General features: G+C 45.5%; 2 protein-coding genes across 2 annotated transcripts; both read left to right on the top strand.

Moving 5' to 3' along the window:
- Positions 1 to 1,885: 1,885 nt before the first annotated feature.
- PtA15_14A218 (uncharacterized protein) lies at positions 1,886 to 2,834 on the top strand (the record flags this gene model as incomplete). The annotated part of the gene is made up of 2 exons (XM_053162911.1): positions 1,886 to 2,510; positions 2,602 to 2,834. 2 exons carry the CDS (start codon positions 1,886 to 1,888, stop codon positions 2,832 to 2,834), a joined length of 858 nt encoding a protein of 285 aa, XP_053026890.1.
- A 13,778-nt stretch (positions 2,835 to 16,612) lies between these two features.
- Positions 16,613 to 17,131, top strand: PtA15_14A217 (uncharacterized protein; the record flags this gene model as incomplete). Its single annotated transcript, XM_053162910.1, has 2 exons — positions 16,613 to 16,685; positions 16,785 to 17,131. 2 exons carry the CDS (start codon positions 16,613 to 16,615, stop codon positions 17,129 to 17,131), a joined length of 420 nt encoding a protein of 139 aa, XP_053026889.1.
- Positions 17,132 to 20,972: the final 3,841 nt, after the last annotated feature.

Here is a 20,972-nt window from a genome sequence, read left to right as displayed (position 1 = left end):
TTGTGAAAGGGATCATTCCAATCTATGTGTATTAGTCTCCTGGAGCCTGCAAACCCCATTGGCCCAACGCACGAGGAAAAAATTGATGAATTGCGGCGCCGGTTTCCAAAGACTAAACGGTGGCTGGACTGGTGGACAATGGCCGACGTCGAGGCCATGCTTTTCCCCAGCCGCCGAGCAATGTTGGATGATTTCCCAGATGGCGACGATGGACTTCCAAGCTCAACAAACGCTCAAGAAAGCTTGCATCGTGTGTATTACATGTTCAGGTGAGCCATTTTTTCTACACGTTTGGTTCAATTGTTCTGACCAAAAAAATAATGTTACTATAACTATAGCCCGGGGAAAAAATGCATGATGAAAGGCATGATCCAGCTGTACGCATTTGTCAAGGCCTTGGAACGCGACCATGCAATGACAATGCGCGGGATTCCCATCAGATACGGTTCACAGCTTAAGAAACAGGTGGATGTCTCCAAATCCATTGGCTGGACCAAACCTACCAAGCGACAACGAGCCGCTACCAAAGAAAACAACGCCAAGAACGATGGTTGGGCGCCTGACACCACTGATCTGCTTCTCGGTGAATCCCAGAAAGACGCCAAACGTGCCAAGATGGGTCGACCTCCAAACTCCACCAACATTGATCGAAACCGTCATACCACGTACGCTTCTTACACTGCCTCCAAAGTAAAACACCTTTCCAATTGCTGTTGGTTGTCAGCCGCACTCGAGTCTTTGTACGCCATCTTCAGTCCGCTGTGGCTTGCCCAACCGGGGGGGAAGCCAACTGATTTATTCAACTTGGTCATTGAACATTTTTCAACACGGTCGACTCACGAGATGACTGATAGCACTTCACTGGGAAAGGTGCTTACTGCTGGATCAAAGAGCTTATTTGACGCCATTGAGGCGCTTCGCCCAGACTCGTTCAGACCTGGGAAGTACGCCTCTTGTGATCTTTTTATTGAAAGTGTCCTGGATCCAAGCAAGAACGCATGCAAAGTCCTGCAAAACCTTTTTTTGGTGGATGAGCATCGCGTCTTCACCTGTCCTCGCCACAATTGCGAAATCAATCATTCCAGAGCCAATCAATTGTTGACTGTCCTGAGAATTTTGCATTCAATGTTTGATGCCAATGGACTTAGTTGTACCGACCCTGCAAAGCTCATTACACTTTGGTCAACCGATGGTCTTGCCGGGTCTAGCGGTCTACACTGTCCAGAATGTTGTGTCGATCCAACAAAGAAAGGTACTCGTAAAGCAAAGAAGATAGGATCACCAGGCTTAAGTCAACCTCAGAAATTGGAAGAACTATTGGTCATTCGAACTCCGGAATCTAAGCCGCCCGCGCATCTACATTTACACGTTGAAACAGCAACGTTACTCGAAGAAGACGACCAGCAAGAGTTCATGAGCAAGATGAACTGGCCTTTCAAGATCACGGTGTTTGGCGAGGAGTATACTCTAATATCTCGCGGATTTTTTGCCTATTCCCATTATTGGGGAAAAGTTTTACATCATGTTAATGGATTAATGGGGGTGTGGAGGCATGACGACCAACTGAATGCCGGACGCGCTTATATGGTGGACGCCATTCCCGGTAGCATCAGCGGAGCTCAGGAACACACGAGCTGGCTAATTTACTCGCGCTGTTGGACTCCAGAGGAGGCTGCCTTTGTGGATAAGGGTACCGCACAAATTTTGAAGGACAACCCTCGATCCTCCATTAATATCCCATTTACAAGGATGAAGTCGCTGTTAAAAGTGTGCTATAATGGTGAAGTGCCTACTCAATCAGGTAAGGCTTTGAAGAGCTCAAATTTCCTTTCTTTCATGTTCCATTTCTCTGATGCCCATAAATTTCCTTGTAACAATAGATGAAATGCGTACAGTCAATGTAGAGAAACCAGTTGAACCTTTGAAGATTTGTATTCGACGCGCAGTAAAAACGGCAAAACCTTTAACCTCTCCCACCATAGCGACGGAGACTGGGATTACCCCAGCAAGTCAAACAGAATCCTTGGCAGCTGTGGTCCCGGCTGCGAAATCAGACATATCCAGTTCCGCTCCGGCTCCGAAGCTGCAGTATGCCCCAGCCAAGCGTGGCCGGCCCCGTAAGTCTGGAACCCCATCGGCTACCCCCGCTGCAACATTTATATCTGCTTCTGCCCCGTCTCCGGCGGTCAAGATGGCCCCAGCCAAGCGTGGCCGTCCCAGTATCGCCGGAACCTCTTCAACCAGCCCCGCTGCAACGTTTGAGGAACCCCCAGCCAAGCGTTTCCGTCCCATTAAGGTCGTGGCCGCATCTGCGCCTGCCCAGGTGACAGAGGTTGGTATTCTCCCAGTAAAGGCCAAGGCTGGCCGTCCCAAGAAGGCCACACGATTCCAGACCTCAATCACTTTCAAGTCGGAGCCTGTGGAAGATGCTAATTCTGAGCGCATTCAGGCACGATCCGAGGCTTATTGGAGAGATCATCAGGGGAAGCCGGGTCACAATCCCAAGACAGGTAACATGATTTCATTATCCCCGTTGATTAGCAAGGAGCGAAATAAATGAGAATGTGATTGCTGTTTTTTTTTTTTTTTGCCTTGACTTAGACACACCTGGCTTGACCTCAGATGCTCAGCCGGCAGCTTCTATCCCCACATCGGCGCCTGCTACTCGGAAAAAGCGTGTCCAGGCAACTAATAAGGCGACTGATAAATTTCCCGACAAGGAGCCCTTGTCAACCGCAAGCAAGATTGTTTCGTTTTGGTACGAGCAGGCGGCTAAGGTGGACTTGAACAAGCCAAAGAAGAGAGTTAATGCTAGGAAGGCCCGTGGTGCTTAAGGGTTTTACCACCCGGGTTTTTTTCCATTCCTACGAGCTAATGTTGATTGAGATTCAAGTTGAGACTTAACTTGATGGCTTTTTTGGGACTTTCTCCTCTCCTCTCCCCTCCCTGCTTTTACTTTTGGTTGTTTTGTTTTCCTCCTACTTGGGGGCTATTTCCTGCCTGATTGATGTTACGAGTTGAGTTACAGGTTGTCTTTTTTGTGTCTGTTTTCCTGATTTTTATCCATTTCTCTCCTTGGAATGTTGCCGGTTAGGCTGTAAAATTGCATCCTGGAAGCGTTTATGTCAACCTTGCATGGTGCCATTTCACATTGGTGCTGTGCTGTTAAGTGGACGGCTGTAAATTTGATTTATTTGTTGCTCCCATTGAGATTTATCTGCTAAAATTTTACATTGGGTTGACGTTGTAAATCATAGCGTGCAATTGTTTTGTTTGCATTGCCCAGCATGCAATTTTACATGATATTGTTTACATTGCCTATTTGACATGGTACCTCAATTAGGTGAATAGATGTAAATTTAATTAACAGGCTGGAAATGTGCATTTTTACGGGTTTGCCGTTTTACATTGCATGTGCAATGTAAACAACAGGATTTAAAATTCAACATCCCCATAAATTAATTACAACCTGCAATGAAATGATAGTTACTCAATGCCCAATTATTAATCATTTATGATGAACTTATGTTGATCAACTTCTCTATGTGCAAGGGGTTTCACATGACGCAAATGTCAGCTTTAATGGCTTTTTGACCAGTTTGTACTTGTAATGGAGCTGTGAAAGGCCCCTCCAGTGATCTACCACCCCAATGTACGCGCATGCCCAAAGGTGACATTGGCGAAGTGGAAAACAGCTCACATGCATGTGCTTGGAGACATTGGAAAACAAACAAACACAAAAACAACTCACAAGCTTATATTTGTTAAGAAGCCAGGATTTTTAGCTGAAATCTGGTATGTGTTGGCACACACCTCCAAGCTTTACTTGACTCATTTCTTTCATCCTTTTTTGGCTCAATTCTGAAAGAATCCAGAGAAATAAGATGTGTTATTTCTGTTAGTCTTTGAGTCTTAATAGGGGGGCTCACAATAGGATAAAAATAAACCTTTAGAGCAACCGCATCGGTGCGGGGGTTAAGTCCGGGATTAACCTTCAGCTTTACTCCCGGATTAGCCCTACCCCGGGGGGGCAACCACATCGGTAGGGAGCAAAATTAGGAGTAAGTTCTACCGTTCGACTTACTCCAAACAACCGCATCGGGTTCAAAGCAAAGCACGATGCTTCGGAGGAGTCTCTCTCTATTCCCCGATCAATCCCAATCTCAACGCCGAAGGTTACTTGTTTGCAGGATAGCTCAGCGGAATAGGTATTTGGTCCAACAAATCCTCGATAGCGACCTTGATGACAAGCTTGATTCTAGCGATTCCGATGAAGAGGCACGTCCACCACCCAAGAAAAAACGGCAGCCAAACAAAGACCGGGACCATTTGAAACACCACGAGTCGATGATGAAAGATTATTTCAATGAAGCCGCCCGCTACAACTCTTGTGACTTTTGCCGAAGGTTTCGGATGGAAAGAGGTCTTGTTGTTCGCATCATACAGGACCTCACGGAAAATTATCCTTACTTCGTTCAAAAACCAGTAAGCTTTTCTCTTTCTATTTGCAACTCAAGCAACAAACATTGACATTATGTTTTTTTTCTTGATAGGATTGTACTGGAAAGCTGGGATTGAGTCCCCATCAGAAGATAACAGCTGCGATCCAACAGCTAGCCTATGGTCTTCCGCTTGACGCGACAGACGAATACTGTTGGCTTGCCGAGACGACCGCGAGACAGAATTTGGACGCTTTCTGTGGTGCTATCCAAGAATTCTACGGTCCGAAGTACTTACAAGCTCCAAACAACAAAGACTTGAAGAGGATCCTTGAGGAGAATGCTGCAAGAGGCTTCCCAGGATGTATTGGGAGCCTTGATTGCATGCATTGGGCTTGGAAGAATTGCCCAACGGAATCAGCCGGCCAGTTCGAAGGGAAGGAAAAGACCCCGACCATTGTTTTGGAGGCCACTGCGTCAAAGGACACTTGGATTTTGCACTGTTTTTTTGGAACCCCGGGTTGCTTAAACGACAAGAACGTATTAGACCAATCGCCAATCTTTCAGTCGCTACTCGACGGGACCTCGTGGGGTGTGGAGTTTCAGCTCGGTCAAAACACATACAAGCTGCCTTATTATCTTGTCAACGGTATCTACGATCCATGGGCAACACTTGTTCAGTCTAAGTCACATGCAGGAACCTCAGATCGCGCAACAAAGCTCTTCATCAAAAGACAAGAATCTGTCCAAAAAGACATTGAACGCACCTTTGGGATCTTACAAGGTCAATTCCAGATTCTAAAGAAACCGGCAATGCAATGGTACCCGGACGACATTACCGCAATACTCAAGACTTGCATAATTCTGCATAACATGATCGTTGAATCTTGAGCCCATCCGAAATCCTACCCTCCACTACCCTCAACAACAAAGCTGATTCCTCCCCAATCTGAACCACGCACAATCCTTGAGCAACGAGTACAAGAAATTGAGATGCGATCACAACTTGTCAATTGCAATCTCACTAAGGACCTCATTGCCAACCTATGGGATAAGGCTGTTCATTCTGATACATCCAACAACAACAGCAACAGCAACAGCAAAATCAACTACGATTCAGAAGACAATTAAACCCCAATCTTGACAAGTTTCTTTATCTCATAGTTGTTTGTTCATAGTTGTTTCTTTCTTTCTTTCTTTCATCTATGAATAATGAAACAGATCATAAATTTGAAAGAATGCATCTTACATAATACAGTGATCAAGTGATCAATTGATCGATCGATCTCAAAGTATCAAACTTAAAGAGATCAATTCTTTGATCTCATTGGAAGAGTAGATCTTATAGAGATTGATCAATCAAATCAATCTCTTTGAAAAGGTCTTAAAAAAATTGATATTTCATTTACTTAACAACTGTTAAACTATGAGAAATAGAAATCTACAACTTTAAGAAAGAGAAATCTACATAAAGGCAAGGTAAGGGTGTAGGGGAAAGTTGTCTTCTTTGGTAGGACCAAGAGGGATCTGGGTTTGAGTTGGATCGGAGTTGCAGTCATCGCCCGAATCTGAATCATCTTCTTCCGAGTCATCTGTATCTTCCTTTTCGCTGGTTGGAGGCATGGAGGATGATTCAATTCGAGCTCTAGATGATTGGTCTTCATCGGAGGCTCCGGAAGATTGATGATCACTTGAGGTCTTATCTTGATTCTTCAAGCGGTCTAGAATTGTTTTCTTCTTTCACCAGGAAAAAAAAATAGTCACTTGATGACAAGTGACATCATGCCAGCTCCAGCGGGCTACCCACCATCTACCCACCATCTACCCATCATCTACCCACCATCTACCCACCATCTAACCACTTTAAGAATTTCCACAGGAGATCCTCAGTTTCTGCTGGGCAACACTGATCCCCATTTCTGGTCAGCTGATACTCAGCTTTAGCTCACAGCTTATGCTCAGCTTTGGTGCCCAGCTCATGCTCAGCTTTGTTGCCCAGATCAGAACCAGTCCTGGCCCAGCTTATTTTCAGCTTTATTCCAGTCATGGCTTAGCTTAGACTCAGATTAGGACTATCATTGGCCCAGCCAATGCTCAGCTTTGGACCAGTATTGGCTCAGCTGATTTTCAGCTTTGGATAAATCTCGGCCCAGCCAATGCTCAGATTCTGAGTCTGACCACTCCTGTAACAGCTTATGCTCATCTGTGGATCAGCCTTGGCTCAGCTGATGCTCAGCTGTGGACCAACCTTGGCTAAGACAATGCTCAGCTGTGGACCAGCCTTGGCTCAGCTGATGCTCAGCTGTGGACAAGCCTTGGCTCAGCTGATGCTCAGCTGTGGACCAGCCTTGGCTCAGCAGATGATCAGCTGTAGAACAGCCTTGGCTCAGGTGATATTAATCTTTTGAATAGTCTCAAAAAATCTGATACTCAGCTTTGGAACAGCCTTGGCTCAGCCAATGCTCAGCTTTGTACCAGCATTGGCTCAGCCAATGCTCAGCTTTTGAAAATTTTTGGCCCAGTTGGTGTTAATCTTTGGAACAGTATTGTCCAAGCTGATCCTAATCTCTGCACAAGCCTTTTCCAAGATGATGCTCAGCTTTGGACCATTGTTGGCTAAGCTGATGCTCAGATTTGGAATATTCTTGGTCCAGCTGACACTTGGATTTGTTTCAGGCTTGGAATATCCAATGCTCAGCTGTGGCCCAGGCTCAGCCAATGCTCAGCTTTTGCCCAGGCTCAGTCAATGCCTACTGCTCAGCTTATGATGAGCATCAGCTGTTCCTGGGAAAAAATTAGGATCAGCTGACTGTGCCACATTGAGTGCTCTGGTGCAGTCCTGCAAGCTCTACAAGTGCTGGTGGAGCAGACTTGGAGCAGCGCTGGAGTAGCTCTGGAGCAGAAATCAAAGCTGCATCATGTCACTTGCCATCAAGTGACTATTTTTTTTTCCTGGTGTTTGCTAGCAGGTAAGCCTTGGCGTACTCGTCGGTGCAGGCATTGACATCTTGCAACATCAGGCTCATCTCGTTCTTCTCGCGATCGACAGAAACCCACTCGGCTTGAATGTCATTCTCCCGTTTGGCTTCTTCATTAGCACGCTTTGCTTCGATGGTCCGCTTGGCCAATTGCTTCTCCGAGGATTGAAGGAGTTTCATCTTCTTACGCTTGTATTCGTCGTCGCTAACCTTACGCTTGGCTCGGTGAATACCCGGAGGTTGTTCCCAATCCTTTGATTTTGGGGTTCCAGCAGGATTGTTGGAGTCCAAAGGTTCATTTATTGGTCGCGATTGGGATCCGGTATTAGGAACATGAGCCAATCGACCGTTTTTGGCTTTGCCGCTGAGATTTTTGAATTTGGGAATATCCTTCAGGAGGTTCCACGCTTGGTCGGAGGTGAAGTGCTTGTTGACTTGCTCGTAGTACATCCCCCTTGCATTTAACATCCAGTCATTGGGTGAACTTCCGGACGCCGGGTTCTTGGATATTCGATTGTAGAGCGCCGAGAATTTAAGGCAAGCCTGTTGCAAGGGTTTCCATCTGGTAGATGGGGGAAAGAGTCGTGTAGAAATTAATAAAAAGATGTTCAAAAGGGGATTAAAAGGTTAACTTGTGGAGACAACATACCTGGTTTGCAAAGCATTTGCATCTCGTTCAGGTCCGGGTGTGAACTGGACAAAGTCCTCCAGGACTCGAGCCCAAAAGTCGTCGGATTTCTGATTATTGGACTTGATCGCGTCTTCCGATACTTGCGCCCAGCTCTTTGCAAGTTGCTCGTCTTCCTCGGGGCTAAAGTTTGGGCCTCGCCGCTTTGGAGGAGGTTGGGATTTGGCAGGTGGTTGGGACTGAGTTGCTGGGGTGGCAGATGTTGTAGTAGTAGCCTGTTGGGTGGTGGTCGTAGGTTGAGATTTTCGACGAGGCATGTTGGAGGTGACGAGTTGTCCTGGGTTGTGCCGAGGGTTTGTGGATGGTGTACTCCGAGGATTAGCAGGGAGCAAAGTTGCCCCTCGCTACTCCTTTTTCTACTCCCGGGAGTAGTTACTCCAAAGCTAATCCGCCCCAATGCGGTTGAGGGGTCGGATTAGTTACGCTAATCCGAGCTAAACCCGCGACCAATGCGGTTGCTCTTACAGCTAATTTTAAGACCTTTATGACCAATTTTTTAAAAGATGAAGAACTTTCTCTGATTCTCAGGGGACACCCAGTCCTGTACATCTTGCCAGATTTTTAAAAATTTGTTGATAAAGGCCTTAAAATTGACTCTAAAGTTTTATTTTTATCCTATTGTGAACACCCCTGATAGATTTGTAGTTACAAATATATAATAAAGAAATAGCAATGAAATCTCTTTTTACCTAAGAGCAGACACAAGACCACTATATTATTGATAAAATCAATGGATAGATTCAAGTCTAAATGTGGGAAATAAAAAAACTGCAATTGGTTTCTTGGATCAAGATGATCTGTAAGGATGAGATTAAGGATGGCCTTTGAGACCCGGGTACCCGTCGCGGGTCCAGGTACCGGGTAAATTTTTGACCAAAAGATGGCACCCGGTGTGGAACTTCTTGTGGCGGGGAGATGAGCTTAGAAGGGAATAAAATGCTTGAAGAGCTGCCTTCCGGAATAACTCTGGGAGAATGTAACATGAAGAAAAATAAAGATGTGGCACTTTCTTAACTTTCTTGGTGTTGCTACTTCTGAATACCTTTTGATCAATGAGCTCTTATGGCGCAGCTCAAAGAGAATTGAGGATTACAAGTTTTCAAGGGGGTTCAATTTCAATTTATCTTTAATTTATCAGTTAAACTAGAGTTCAAGGCGGCTACGCCGCTGCACTTTAAGGGGTGCAGTACCACATTAGGTGATTAAACAAATTGTCTGAGCAGGCCCACAACTTTTACAACCCTTTGAAATATTTCAACTCTTGGATGTTCTTGTTTTACTACAGTCCAGACAGCAGTCCCACATGAGATGGGGTCTTTCTGATGAAGAGAAATTGAATGTGGCTGTACGTCTCAAAATTTGCCAGCCAGTTCAGATGTATTACTACAAATCTCCTCCTGTCAGCTTTACTGTAGTTACAACCACTGTGTTCTTCCAAACCTGCATACCTACTTTCAATTCATCAGATTTTACTTATTATTGACATGCCATGAAATTCTTGTCCTCTCTTTGGTTGGAACTTTTGTGATTGACAAAGAAGTTGAACAAGCATGTTGTTTGCCATCTGGAGACCCAGGAAATTTTAAAAAAGCAGAATTGATTGTTGAAATTGGGTACAAAATATTATCACAACACCTGCTTCTTCAGGAATCAATTGCAACAACAGTTTACTGTGAATTCAAAGCTACCCATGCAGTATACTGCTACAAATGAAGAGTCTCACAACAGGTTGGTTTGACATAAAAACACAAGACAGCATTTGACTCCGAGTCCTTAACATCTATTTCAGTTATCCTCATTGAGCTAGAGTTTGCTTACATCTTTGCAGTGCCTGAATTTCTTTTGTTAAAATTTTACTCTCCTTAAACACAGCTGATACTGTATTCTTATAGACAGTTGGAGTATTTACTAAACAACATGCCAAAGGATCCAAAACAGAAGACAAACAGAGAGACCGCCGGGTGAGGGGGGGGGGGGGGGGGGGTGGCGGAGGAGCAAAGAGCGCCATGCTATATAGTCCTTATCAATGAAAAATGATAAATGTGTGATGGGTTCACACTACTGGGTCTTGGATGCTGGAGGAGGCAATTTTTGCAAGGCAACTCCAGTTGGCTTGGTTGGAATGCATCTTCGACTGATAAAATCAATAGAAAACATAACTATGTATTCAAGGGGGCCAAGACGTGAGGCATGAGGCCAAGTAAGGGGGAGCGTTTCTGCAGGGTTTGAAGACGCCAATGAGGTTATTGAGAGTAGCAGCGAAAGAGCCACTGAGAGCCAGTCAAGAAGCTTTAGACGCTGGTGGATGCTGCATTATCAGACTCAAAGAAGATGACCCAAGGTTGAGTGTCCGTTGGTTGGACTCGTATGAGCACCATTAAAGGTGCTAAGAGATGTATCCCTCCACAGTGTTGGTGGCAGTCCAGTATAGAGCCGGCAGACTCTTCTAGCGCACTGAACCAAGTTGCTTGCCAAGAATTGGCCGCCAACTCTTCAATACCGCCCAGGCCGTTTGAGTCAAACAGCAAAAGCCGAAGAACCTGCAGGTGGAGTATAGGTGTTTACTGAAGCCGTGTCCGAGTTGACTGGAGCGTTGAGAAAAATTTGATGGATAGAGGGCCTGTGGGCCTCATCTGGATGAGACCATAGCACATTCACTTTCTGGTGGTTGTCTACTTGTATTGGGGACTACTGATGGTTCTGTTTCTGTGAATGCATTGTTGATGGAAGATTGGTGAAAGTAAGTGACTGCTGGGGCGGTGAAGATCTGTCTGCAATCAAGTCGCTTTTCTAACCAAAACAACACGGAAATCAGTTAACGATCATCAGGTCTGTCACTACTGCAGTCTCAGATGTTCATAAGAGTAATTTCACCCTCCCCGGCGCCCTTTTTGTCTTCCGGAAGAGTCGCTAAGGTCATGGCAAGTGAGGGTATGGCAGTTCCTGAGGACAGGTATCAGCGTCAGACCAGTATATTCACAAGATAGTAGTGATACAAGCAAAGTATCAAACTTACATCTGTAAGCTCAGCCGGTAGTTCACATTCATCGAGGTTCAGAGAAGCTTCTACATACCAGCTCTCATGCGCCCCCAATTTTCTTGATTTTATGTACCCCTTGGGTGGTGAGCTGAACTAAGCCTCTCTGTGGAGGCGCGAAGCGTCTTTGAAGCAACCTCCAAAGGAAAGATTTCGTTAAGTTCGCCAGCATGGGTCATGACGTCCGTAGGGCCGTTACCTGTGCGGCCTCTTGGTGGTGGATTGATGGTTGGTATTGAGGTTCATTAATTCACGTAAAAAGAGTGGATAGCGGTTAGTGCGTTTCGGAGAGCCTGGCTTGAGCTCCAGTGGGAACAAGCTTACTATTGACAGAATGTGATGATTGGTTGATTTTCGTGGCGAATGGCTTGATCATCCCAAGGCGTTGTGCAACGTTGACAATGAAGGGTGTGATTCTAAACCTGTATAACAGGGTTGGTTGTTGAGGCCGGTCTAGGCTGGTAGCACATACTGCCAGGGCTCCACTGTTGTTATGAGGATGGTGTGTCGCGGATGAGAGCTTTGTGTTGATTATATAAAGAGCTCTTGTGTGCTGGATTGAGCCCCAGGGCATCCCCCGTTGCACTTGCGCGGGTTGATGTCCTCACAGCCCCGACTTTTGCCCCACGTACTTGCGCCAGGCTGAGCGGGTTAAATCCGGTCTCTTTTCACCTGTGGCATGTCACAGGCTGGGAGTTCGTAAAATCAGTTGCTTTTTATCATGTAATTTATTCTACTTTGGTTTTTTGTTTAGCTTGAAAACCCTTTTATTTGTTTCTGAAAAACCTCTTGTACAGGGGAAACCCTTGAATTTTTTTTGGTGAATCTGTGGTTTTAATAAACTTAGATCCTGACAAGTATATACCGGTACACTCTACATATCAGAATAGTAAACCCGACATTACGAGCAAACAACCTCATCTTGCCAACACAGAGCCTGTAGTTTCAAATTCCAATCTTTTTTCTACCACTGAACATGTCCTTCCGTCTGCTAAAGAGACCGTGTTACCTGTTAAAGAACCTGTCCAGCTGTCTACTAAAGAAACTAGCATTAATTCCTATCCACAAGTTCGAGAGAAGCATCCAAGTTTATTAAAGACACAGTTTTGCCAAAATTAAAAAAATCAAGATCAAGGGTTTCCCCTTACAATTACACAAAATGAAGAAAAAAAAATCATGGGTTTCCCCATTAACAAAATTTCAAAAAAAAGGGGCGGGGTTCCCCTTCACAATAAAAACACAAGCAACTTCTCAACCCAGCCTTCCAACAGCGGCAAAGCCGTGCCCACAGGCTCAACACCCAGCCCGTGTCAAACGCACGGGTCAAAAGTGATGGACATGAAGGCCCCGGGCCCGCAGCAAAGGCTGCAGACCCGTGGGGGGCCCACTCTTTGCCCCTCAGACTGCGCACGTGCAACAGCGGAGGGGTTGAGTACAACAGATAGCTGGAAGTGCAGCATCTCCAATTGCCTGGGGAAACAACTACACCTACACCCCGGGAGTACCTCCACGTGCACCTAACTGAAATTCTCCGAGGATTCCTCGGGAACGCGTGCGCAAGGTCGGACCTGCAGGTGACGGTCCAGGGTATCACGAGGTCACCACCCATATCTCAGGGGTGGCCTCGACGGGATCAACCCAAGAAATCCACGGATGCCATGAGCTTTCCGTGGACACCTCGAAGCCTCCCCGTGATACAAAACAATTGCAGCGCCCACGGGTGCCCCACTATCCGACATACACAGAATATCCCCTCTGGATCATATTCTAACAATTCACGGTTGTACCAAGATCTCAGAACAACTACATCTCAAAGAAGAATGAGCATCAGCATGTCTAATACTCAGAGTCAACCCATTCTACACAGCCCGTTCATATCAAATACTCCAACACTTCAGTACAGCCCATCAGGCCCCGCTAAGAGAAGAAAAAGCATCTCTGAGACAGTATCTGTTGCAAATCCCACATCAAACACTTCTCAATCATTGTACAATTCTTTACCTGGTCCAATGTCTAGCTACATTGACCCAAGAATATCTGTGGTATCAACACCCAACAATTTATTGGGTCAAGTTATCAAACAAGAAGAAGAAGATAAAATTCCCAAGAAAAATTCCAGAAATCTGATAGACACCAAGATCTTTGGTCCTCCACCTTACCCACCTGCAAGGAAACATGAGTACATGTGGGAATTACCAACCCATATCCAAACATGGGTGGAGGAAGTTTTTGATGTGGACGGAGATGGTCACTGCGGATTCAGGGCAGTTGCATTCTGTCTGGAAAGAGGAGAAGGAGATTACATGAATATACGTTCAGAGATAGCTCATGAATTGGGAAGTAGGGAAGCTTTCTACAAAAAAGCAACACCTTTCTATACTGTTGAAGAGCATATGAAGGTGCTAAATGTCCCATCCCCTGGGCCATGTGGTAAGGAATATTGGATGGGTATGCCTGGAATGGGAAGACCCATAGCAAATGCCTTTCAGAGACCAGTGTTCTTCTATTCCGAAATTGAATGCAACTCATTCTTCCCAGACTTTGTTGGCCCAAATGAAAATTGCCCAATTACGTTTGCATTCATTGCATCAAAGAGTCATTTTGTTGCTCTGAAATTCACTGATATGAATCTTTTCCCAGCTCCAAAACCAGTTGGAATGCTCAACGAGTCATTTTCAGAAGAAAATTTAGCCTGGCGGGTCAAGTATCAACCCTTATTTGATCTGTATGAACTAAGCAAAAAAGATAAAAAATTCAACAATCAGTTTGATTGTTTGAAAAAAGAGTATGAATGTTTGAAAGTACAAAGTGGATGTTTGAAAAAAAAATGATTGTGAAACATGCATGAAATCATCACACTGAATGTGACATAATTTTTGGTCTGAATAAACAAATTTTCATACATCTATTAAATTTTATCACTGACTGAATGCAATATTAGATATCCTCAAAAAGAGTGCACTGTCAACCAGAAGGGATCCCTTCCAGAGAGGTAGGAGAAACTTGCTATGGTACGCCACACTAACAGTACAGTGGTAGCATAAACTTGCTATGGTACGCCACACTAATGGTACAGTTAGCATAGCTGGCCCACCAGTCTTTGCAGTCAATGAATAACCACCCTCATCCATCATAAATCACAGTCACAAAAGGTTTAATGTGACTGGGAATCTTATTCATTACAAATTCACTTTTCATTGAAAAAGTTAAGTGAGGGAGAGAAGTAAAATCACGTTTGGAAAAAACTGGAACCTAAGTATTTGTTGGTGTGGAAATAAATAAAAAACAACTAGAAATTTTGTTCAGAAAGCTCATTGGCCTTCACTACACCTCTCAATATCAACTGGGCTGGGCCCCACTTGAGGCCAAGGGAGTGAGTCCTGAGTACAGCTTTCACCCATTTGGCTGGTGTGAAAGTTTGGCACCACTTTTCTATAGCATCCTGGCGGCCAAATGGGCCGCCCAGGTGCCAAATTGAAGGTCTGCATCTGGCCTTCAAGACTACATAGGCCACATGTTAATGCCTTGAATGGCCTTGAAGCTACAAGGATGTAAAGTCATGGAATCATGATTCCAGGATTGATCTTACACCATACTATTGGATAAGTACATGAAAGTTTCCATTATTTCTAATATGTACATGAAGTATGTTTATTGTTTGAATTGAACAATGAACTACATTTGGTATTCAGGCCACACATAAAATGTGTACAGGAGTGCAAAAAAACACGCTCTGCTCGCTGGGACAAGCTCGGCATGGTTTTTGAAAGCATGACCAGAAGCTCTACAATCACGCCAAAGCTTGATGCTTGGGGGCAAGCAAGCTTAACCAAGCTTAACCAAGCCTCTCTGGAGGAGAGCCCCTCAGGGTCTCTGTCTCACAGAGAGGCTTGCCCCCAAGCCACCGATATTGGCGTGAGAGCTGATAAGCCTGGGGCCCAACCAACCCCCATTTTTCCTTTTATCCACAATCTCACACCCATTTTTTGCCCAATAGGGACATGAGTGGTGTGGCCTTGTAGGCTAGCTTCTTGCACAGGCAGCCATCCACTAATAAGCTTTTTATCCCCCCAGCTGGCCACTGGACATCCATGCAAAATCACTGCTGAACTCGCTCCAACAAATCAAGGTTTTTTTCCAACTTCTGTACATCAAGCATACCAATATAAATATTATGCATTGATGATGAATTGAGAATTGAACTTGTTCAAAAATATGCATTTTCATTTGCAGAAAATACTGCTTCCATGCACTTACTAATGATGCAGAAGTGTACAATCATTGCCAGAATCATGGAAGCATGATTTTAAAAGCTTTGTAACTTCAAGACCGTTCAAGATAAAAATATGTGGCCTATGTAGGTTTGAAGGCCAGATGCAGGGCTTTAATTTGGCCCCTGGGCGGCCTATTTGGCTCACGGGATGCTATGGTGGTGTGGTGTTGAAGTTTGACACCAGCCAAACTTCAAGACCGTTCAAGATAACAATATGTGGCCTATGTAGGTTTGAAGGCCAGATGCAGGGCTTCAATCTGGCACCATGGCGGCCTGATTGGCCCGCAGGACGCAATTTTAGTGTGGTGTCAAAGTTTGACCCCAGCCAAATGGGTTGAGGCGGTCCTCAGCACTCACTCCCCAGTCCCTCCTTCGGAGGCTGGCAAGGGAGGACTGACTAAGTTCGGGGGGCAAGCCTCTCTGTGAGACAGAGACCCTGCGGTGCCCTCCTCCAGAGAGGCTTTGTTAAGCTCGTCCTTCGGAGGGGTAGCTCCGGCTGCCCGCCCCCCCGCAGAAGAGGGACTTCACAAGTTCGAAAAACACTGTGAGTGTGGATTCCACGAGGACAAAAAAGTGCTGCCGTGGACTCCGCCGAGATTGAATCTACTCGCGTGGAGTCCTCTGATTTTTTCTCATCGGAGTGACGAGGAATCGAGGCCCCTGTCCATCTCCGACAGCGTGCCCACGATCACGTGGGAAATGGTGGATCCCATGTCCGTTTCACAGGTCATGCGCGACCCGTCGGATCCACGGGGATCCCTTGTCCGTTTCACGGATCAAGCGCGACCCGTCGGATCCACCCGAGGTCGCGGCAGGAAGTACCCCCGCCGTGTATGAGTTATCCGCCTTTTAAGCCCTCCCTGGACTCAAATCTCAACCTTAATACTAGCTCCCCCCACGCAAACGCCACGCCGTGGCCGTTGTAACTGTAATGGATTTCACGGCAACCGCACCAGCCATTCGGAATTCCAAGATGCCTGTATACTCTATTTCCCATATTTGGCCTCGCCCTGCCTCGCCCAGACCGCGGCCCTCGCAACCATACACAATTACTTTGATCCCATCACAATTGGTTTTTTGAGCTACGTCAATTTTCCTCTTCCCACCTGAAACCATCCTGGCCATTGGCCGCCACCATCCAGATCAGCTCCCTCGACCCCAACTCCATCCTCAAGACTATCTCCTGCTAGGCACCCAATGCTGTCCCCACCTCCATCTGGATCGCCAATCCCGGTCACCCCCCACAATGTCAGTTTACAGAACCAGAGCGGTGAGTTGTATCTACCTCGGCCTGCTGTCTGTTCTGTGGTATCAGCTTGATGCCCTCCCCCCATCACTTCTCTAACTGACAGTCTTGCGTGCCTGCTAGCCAGACCCCTGGACAAGACTATCGAACCCTTGGCCTTGCTCGCTTCATCACTCAAAGTCGTCAACTCTGAGTTCAAGCAGGACGCAAGCGACCCCACCGAGTCTCCCTCTCCCCAGCCAAACAGCACCTGTACCCCTCAGCCTGAGCACCTTCCTCGGCCAACCCATCACCCTCCTCTACCCGCAGGCGCCGCTTCCGTGTCATCATCTTCGTCTATCGAGCCCACCAACTCAACTGGCACCCACGCTGGTACTGATATGGCGCGGCCTTTGCATCGCATACCGTGCCCTTCCCCTTCAGCAGCATCTGAGCCCGGCTCGCCCGACAGACCAACCAATCACCTTTGAACAAGCGCACTGAGCACGCGCACCCGACTGCGGACATCATAGACGCCACAGGGAGTCTGAGCATCACGCCAGACCACGCCCTCAGCCTCACCAGTATCTCTCCTGGTGCTGCTCCCCTCCTCGTGATGGCCAACGATATCTCTTCGCAACCCTTCAGGTATCACCTTCTGTGTGTCCAACAGATTCAGCTATCAACCCCCTCACCCCCAACCTTCCACCACCCGAACCTTCAGACAACCCTCCCTTACCAATCCCAATGCACCCAACTAGCAAAAGCAAAGCTGATCCCTTGCCTCCAGTCATCCCACCTACAGGTCCTGATGAAGCCTCGACCAGCTTGCTTGACCCACGCCCAGAACTCACAACTCATGATCAATCATCAGCCTCTCATCCCAAAGAGGTAGCAGCCGCCACTGGTCAATGTGAAAAACAGTCTGTTTAATGCAAAATGCAAATGCATTGTGATACTAATGAGGTGAGGTGAGTTAAGGGTGGTGATGAATATTGCATATTACTTACTGGTGGAGGGAAAAGCAGTGAGAGGCATATAATGTAACAGTTGGATAGTATGAGTGACTGATGTTGAGTCAAATATGTCATTTTGATTGACTCCTACTTTCAGTTTTGCTATTTTTGTTTTTGTGCTGCAGGGATGAACTGTCATCATCCTGTTTTCTTGCCTATTCTATGGCTTAGCTTGGGTCAAAGCTTCCTTGAAGTACTTTATAAAATCTCTCCTGGGAAATGAGAAACATTTTTGTAACTCAACTTCACCATGAGCTCTTATGATCCACAAGAATTGGATTATCATGCATACTTTGTTCATTTTTTGTGGATGAAGTTTGAGTAATAAATAAATTCAGCACATCATCAAACTTCAACAACAAAAAATCCCTTCACTGGCAAAGAGAGATAAAAACCAAAGATTTGGCTACCAAAGGCAGGAGGCCATCTGAGCAGAGGACTATGCTTCCAGCGGCGAAGCCGCCTTGGCCTCTAGTTATGTAAAAGAGGCAAAAAACTAGTTGAAGTCAAGATTGCCTTTCCTGTGCCAGAGTTCATCCAGAGTTTACAACTGCTTCACATAGATTAGCTTCTTAGATTTTGCTTTTGCAATGTCCACATGCATATGCACATGGACCTGTTTCACATTTCGGCAATGTAACCCTATTGTACGCGCGTACAATGGGGTGACAACTGGAAGGAAATTATTCCTTTAATGTGATGGGAGTTTCCTTGAATTTACCTCAGAAAATGGCTAGAATATCATGTAAAAGGGGCAGAAAACTGGTTGAAGTCAAGACTGTCTTTTATTTGCCAGATCTTGTACAGAGGAACCAACAGCGTTACACAAATCAGCCGCTCAGTTGTGTTGTTGTTTATGTTTTTGAAAATTCCAGATGCATATGCATATGAATCTGTTTTGCATTTCGCCAATGTCACCCTATTGTTCGCGCGTACAATAGGGTGACAACTAGAGGGCTAGGACACCACAGCAACACACCAGGATTAATTGAGGTAAGAAAAGCAAAACCCAGCAGCAAAAATGGGTAGTTTAAGTTACAATACACTATGATAACCACTGTTATCCGCGTGGTGGAACACTTGCCGTTACTACACTCAGGCTTTATTGGTATCAGTAAAAACTGGTTCAAATCCTGGGGCCATATTGTAACAGGCCAGAATATCTAATGTGTTACTCGCATTGCTAGTAATGTAACACATTAACCGCTGGACAACAAGATAAAGAGGGGAAAATTGCCGCCTCTTACTAAGGAACTTTACAATATCTTCCCCTCTTTACCAGCAGATATTTTAATGGACGTCAAATAATGAGTTTCTTCAAGTTGCAATATTTTAATGCACTTTTGTTACAGCTAACGGTAAAATTAAGAAACAAAAAAAATGTTACAATATTAGCATGTTACCAATAACCGTACCTTACCTACCCACCATGTCCAGAAGTCATCACCCATTTTTCCTCTGCAGCTCCGGAGGAAAAAAATCTTTGAACCACTTCTTTAGGGGGTGGATGATTTTTACAATTGGTGTTTTAAAATGCCCACCCATTGCAAAGTGCGCACATTGTAAATTTGCATATGAGGCCCAATTAAATTAATTTTGCAATTTGTTGGGTACATACTACACAAGGTAAAGTTACAACATGTAAATCACCTTTTGTAAATTACAATCTGGCTACATGTAAACTGTACTTTTACAGTGCCATGGTAACAATGCTTGTAACAATGCTTGTAAAACTGTACATATGTCTACAAACAAATAAAATTACATTCACTTAACTTACAATGCCCCTTCATTGCCCTCAAAACATCCTCCCCCAAGCTTAATTGCACCTCTGGGAAGCTTCTACATAGCCTCCGCTGACCTAGGCAGGGCTAAATTTGATACACAGACACTCACCCGTCATCACCTTGGTCGGAATCAGACCGATCACTTATTTTCGCTGCTATTGGGTGATTTCCCACCCGAATCAAAACCTTAATAGATTTCTTATTACATACCCTGCAATAAAGCAGCAACCTAATCCGGATAAGCAATAAGCTTGAAAATCTTGTCTTTGTAGTACATAGATTCACCGCTCCTATGCCCCGCAAAAGACAATTCACAGCAAGTATCCCACTTCCCACGCCTCCACCCCCTCCACTCAATCCTCCCAGAAATACGATATCCACCGCCACATTATCTTCTACTGGTAGTATCCCAACATCCACTGCGAATAACACCAACATCAAGAAAGCTCAAGCTGGCGGCCCTGAAGATTCCAATCCGGAAGAACCCGAAGACTTCCCAAACTGGCAATATCCCGTCGCCATGGACAAGGAATTCAGTACCTTCATCAATCATGGATGCGAGTTGGACCGCCAGGGTTATCCCCTTTACCCAAACGGATCAACTACTTTTGTGCTCTCTCCCGGTGCGGACGTCAAAAACTTTGGAAATGTTGGGTACACAAAGACGAGTAGCAACGGTGCGAAGTCCGACGGCTGGAAAGTAGTTCGAGTGTACTGCAAGGGAGTTCTAGTTTGTGATCGTGTAGGATGTGATTATACCGGCCCCCCACCAACTGGCAAAGGTAAAATTGATGAGCTGCTCAGCACGTTAGTCCCTTCTCTTCCATTTACCTCGTATCATTTACTGATTACCATGGTGTTGAAGCCTTTAAATTTTATGTGATCTTGATCAGTAATCCCACCTGCAAAGGTCTGGCCGGTGTAAAGCTCAAAAGTGTTCCTGAGAACCTTTTGCTGAGTGCGGAAAGGGATGAATGAGGTTACCTCTGCCTTTCCTGGGTCACTAGACACTAAAACAAGCCCCCCAATCTACAATTGGAAGGTTTATGTAGTGATAGTGGAGGTGTATCAAAAGATAGCCTACTTTGAGCAGGTGGCTTAAGGGTTATGTTAATGTAGCTGATGTGTAAGTGTTGTAATGGGGTTGTAATCTGTATGTAAGGGTGTAAAACCACAATATAGAGTGGGGCTAATACTGTAGAGTGAGCAAGTATTGTACTGTTATGGTGTAAGCTGAGTGCAAGTAGTTTGCTGAGAGAAATTACAACTGGGGGGAGTAGAGCCTCCTTAAATAGAAAAGAGTGAGACATTTTAGCTCCAGGGGAACAAGAGAATGAGGGGTTTTAGCTGCCCTGAAAGCTACAATGAGGTATTTTGGCTGGTGGTTGACAGGTCACATGAAGTCATGATGTCATATGAGGGAATTTAGCTAGTGAGAAATAGGAGATGAGATATTTTAGCTGGCCTGGCCTGTCAACTGATGTCATCTGCAAGCTGCATGAGGGGTTTTTGCTATCTTGACACCTGCA

Source organism: Puccinia triticina, chromosome 14A (genome assembly GCF_026914185.1).
Source record: "Puccinia triticina chromosome 14A, complete sequence".
Lineage (NCBI taxonomy): Eukaryota > Fungi > Basidiomycota > Pucciniomycetes > Pucciniales > Pucciniaceae > Puccinia > Puccinia triticina.
This window is presented reverse-complemented; position numbering and strand designations above follow the sequence as displayed.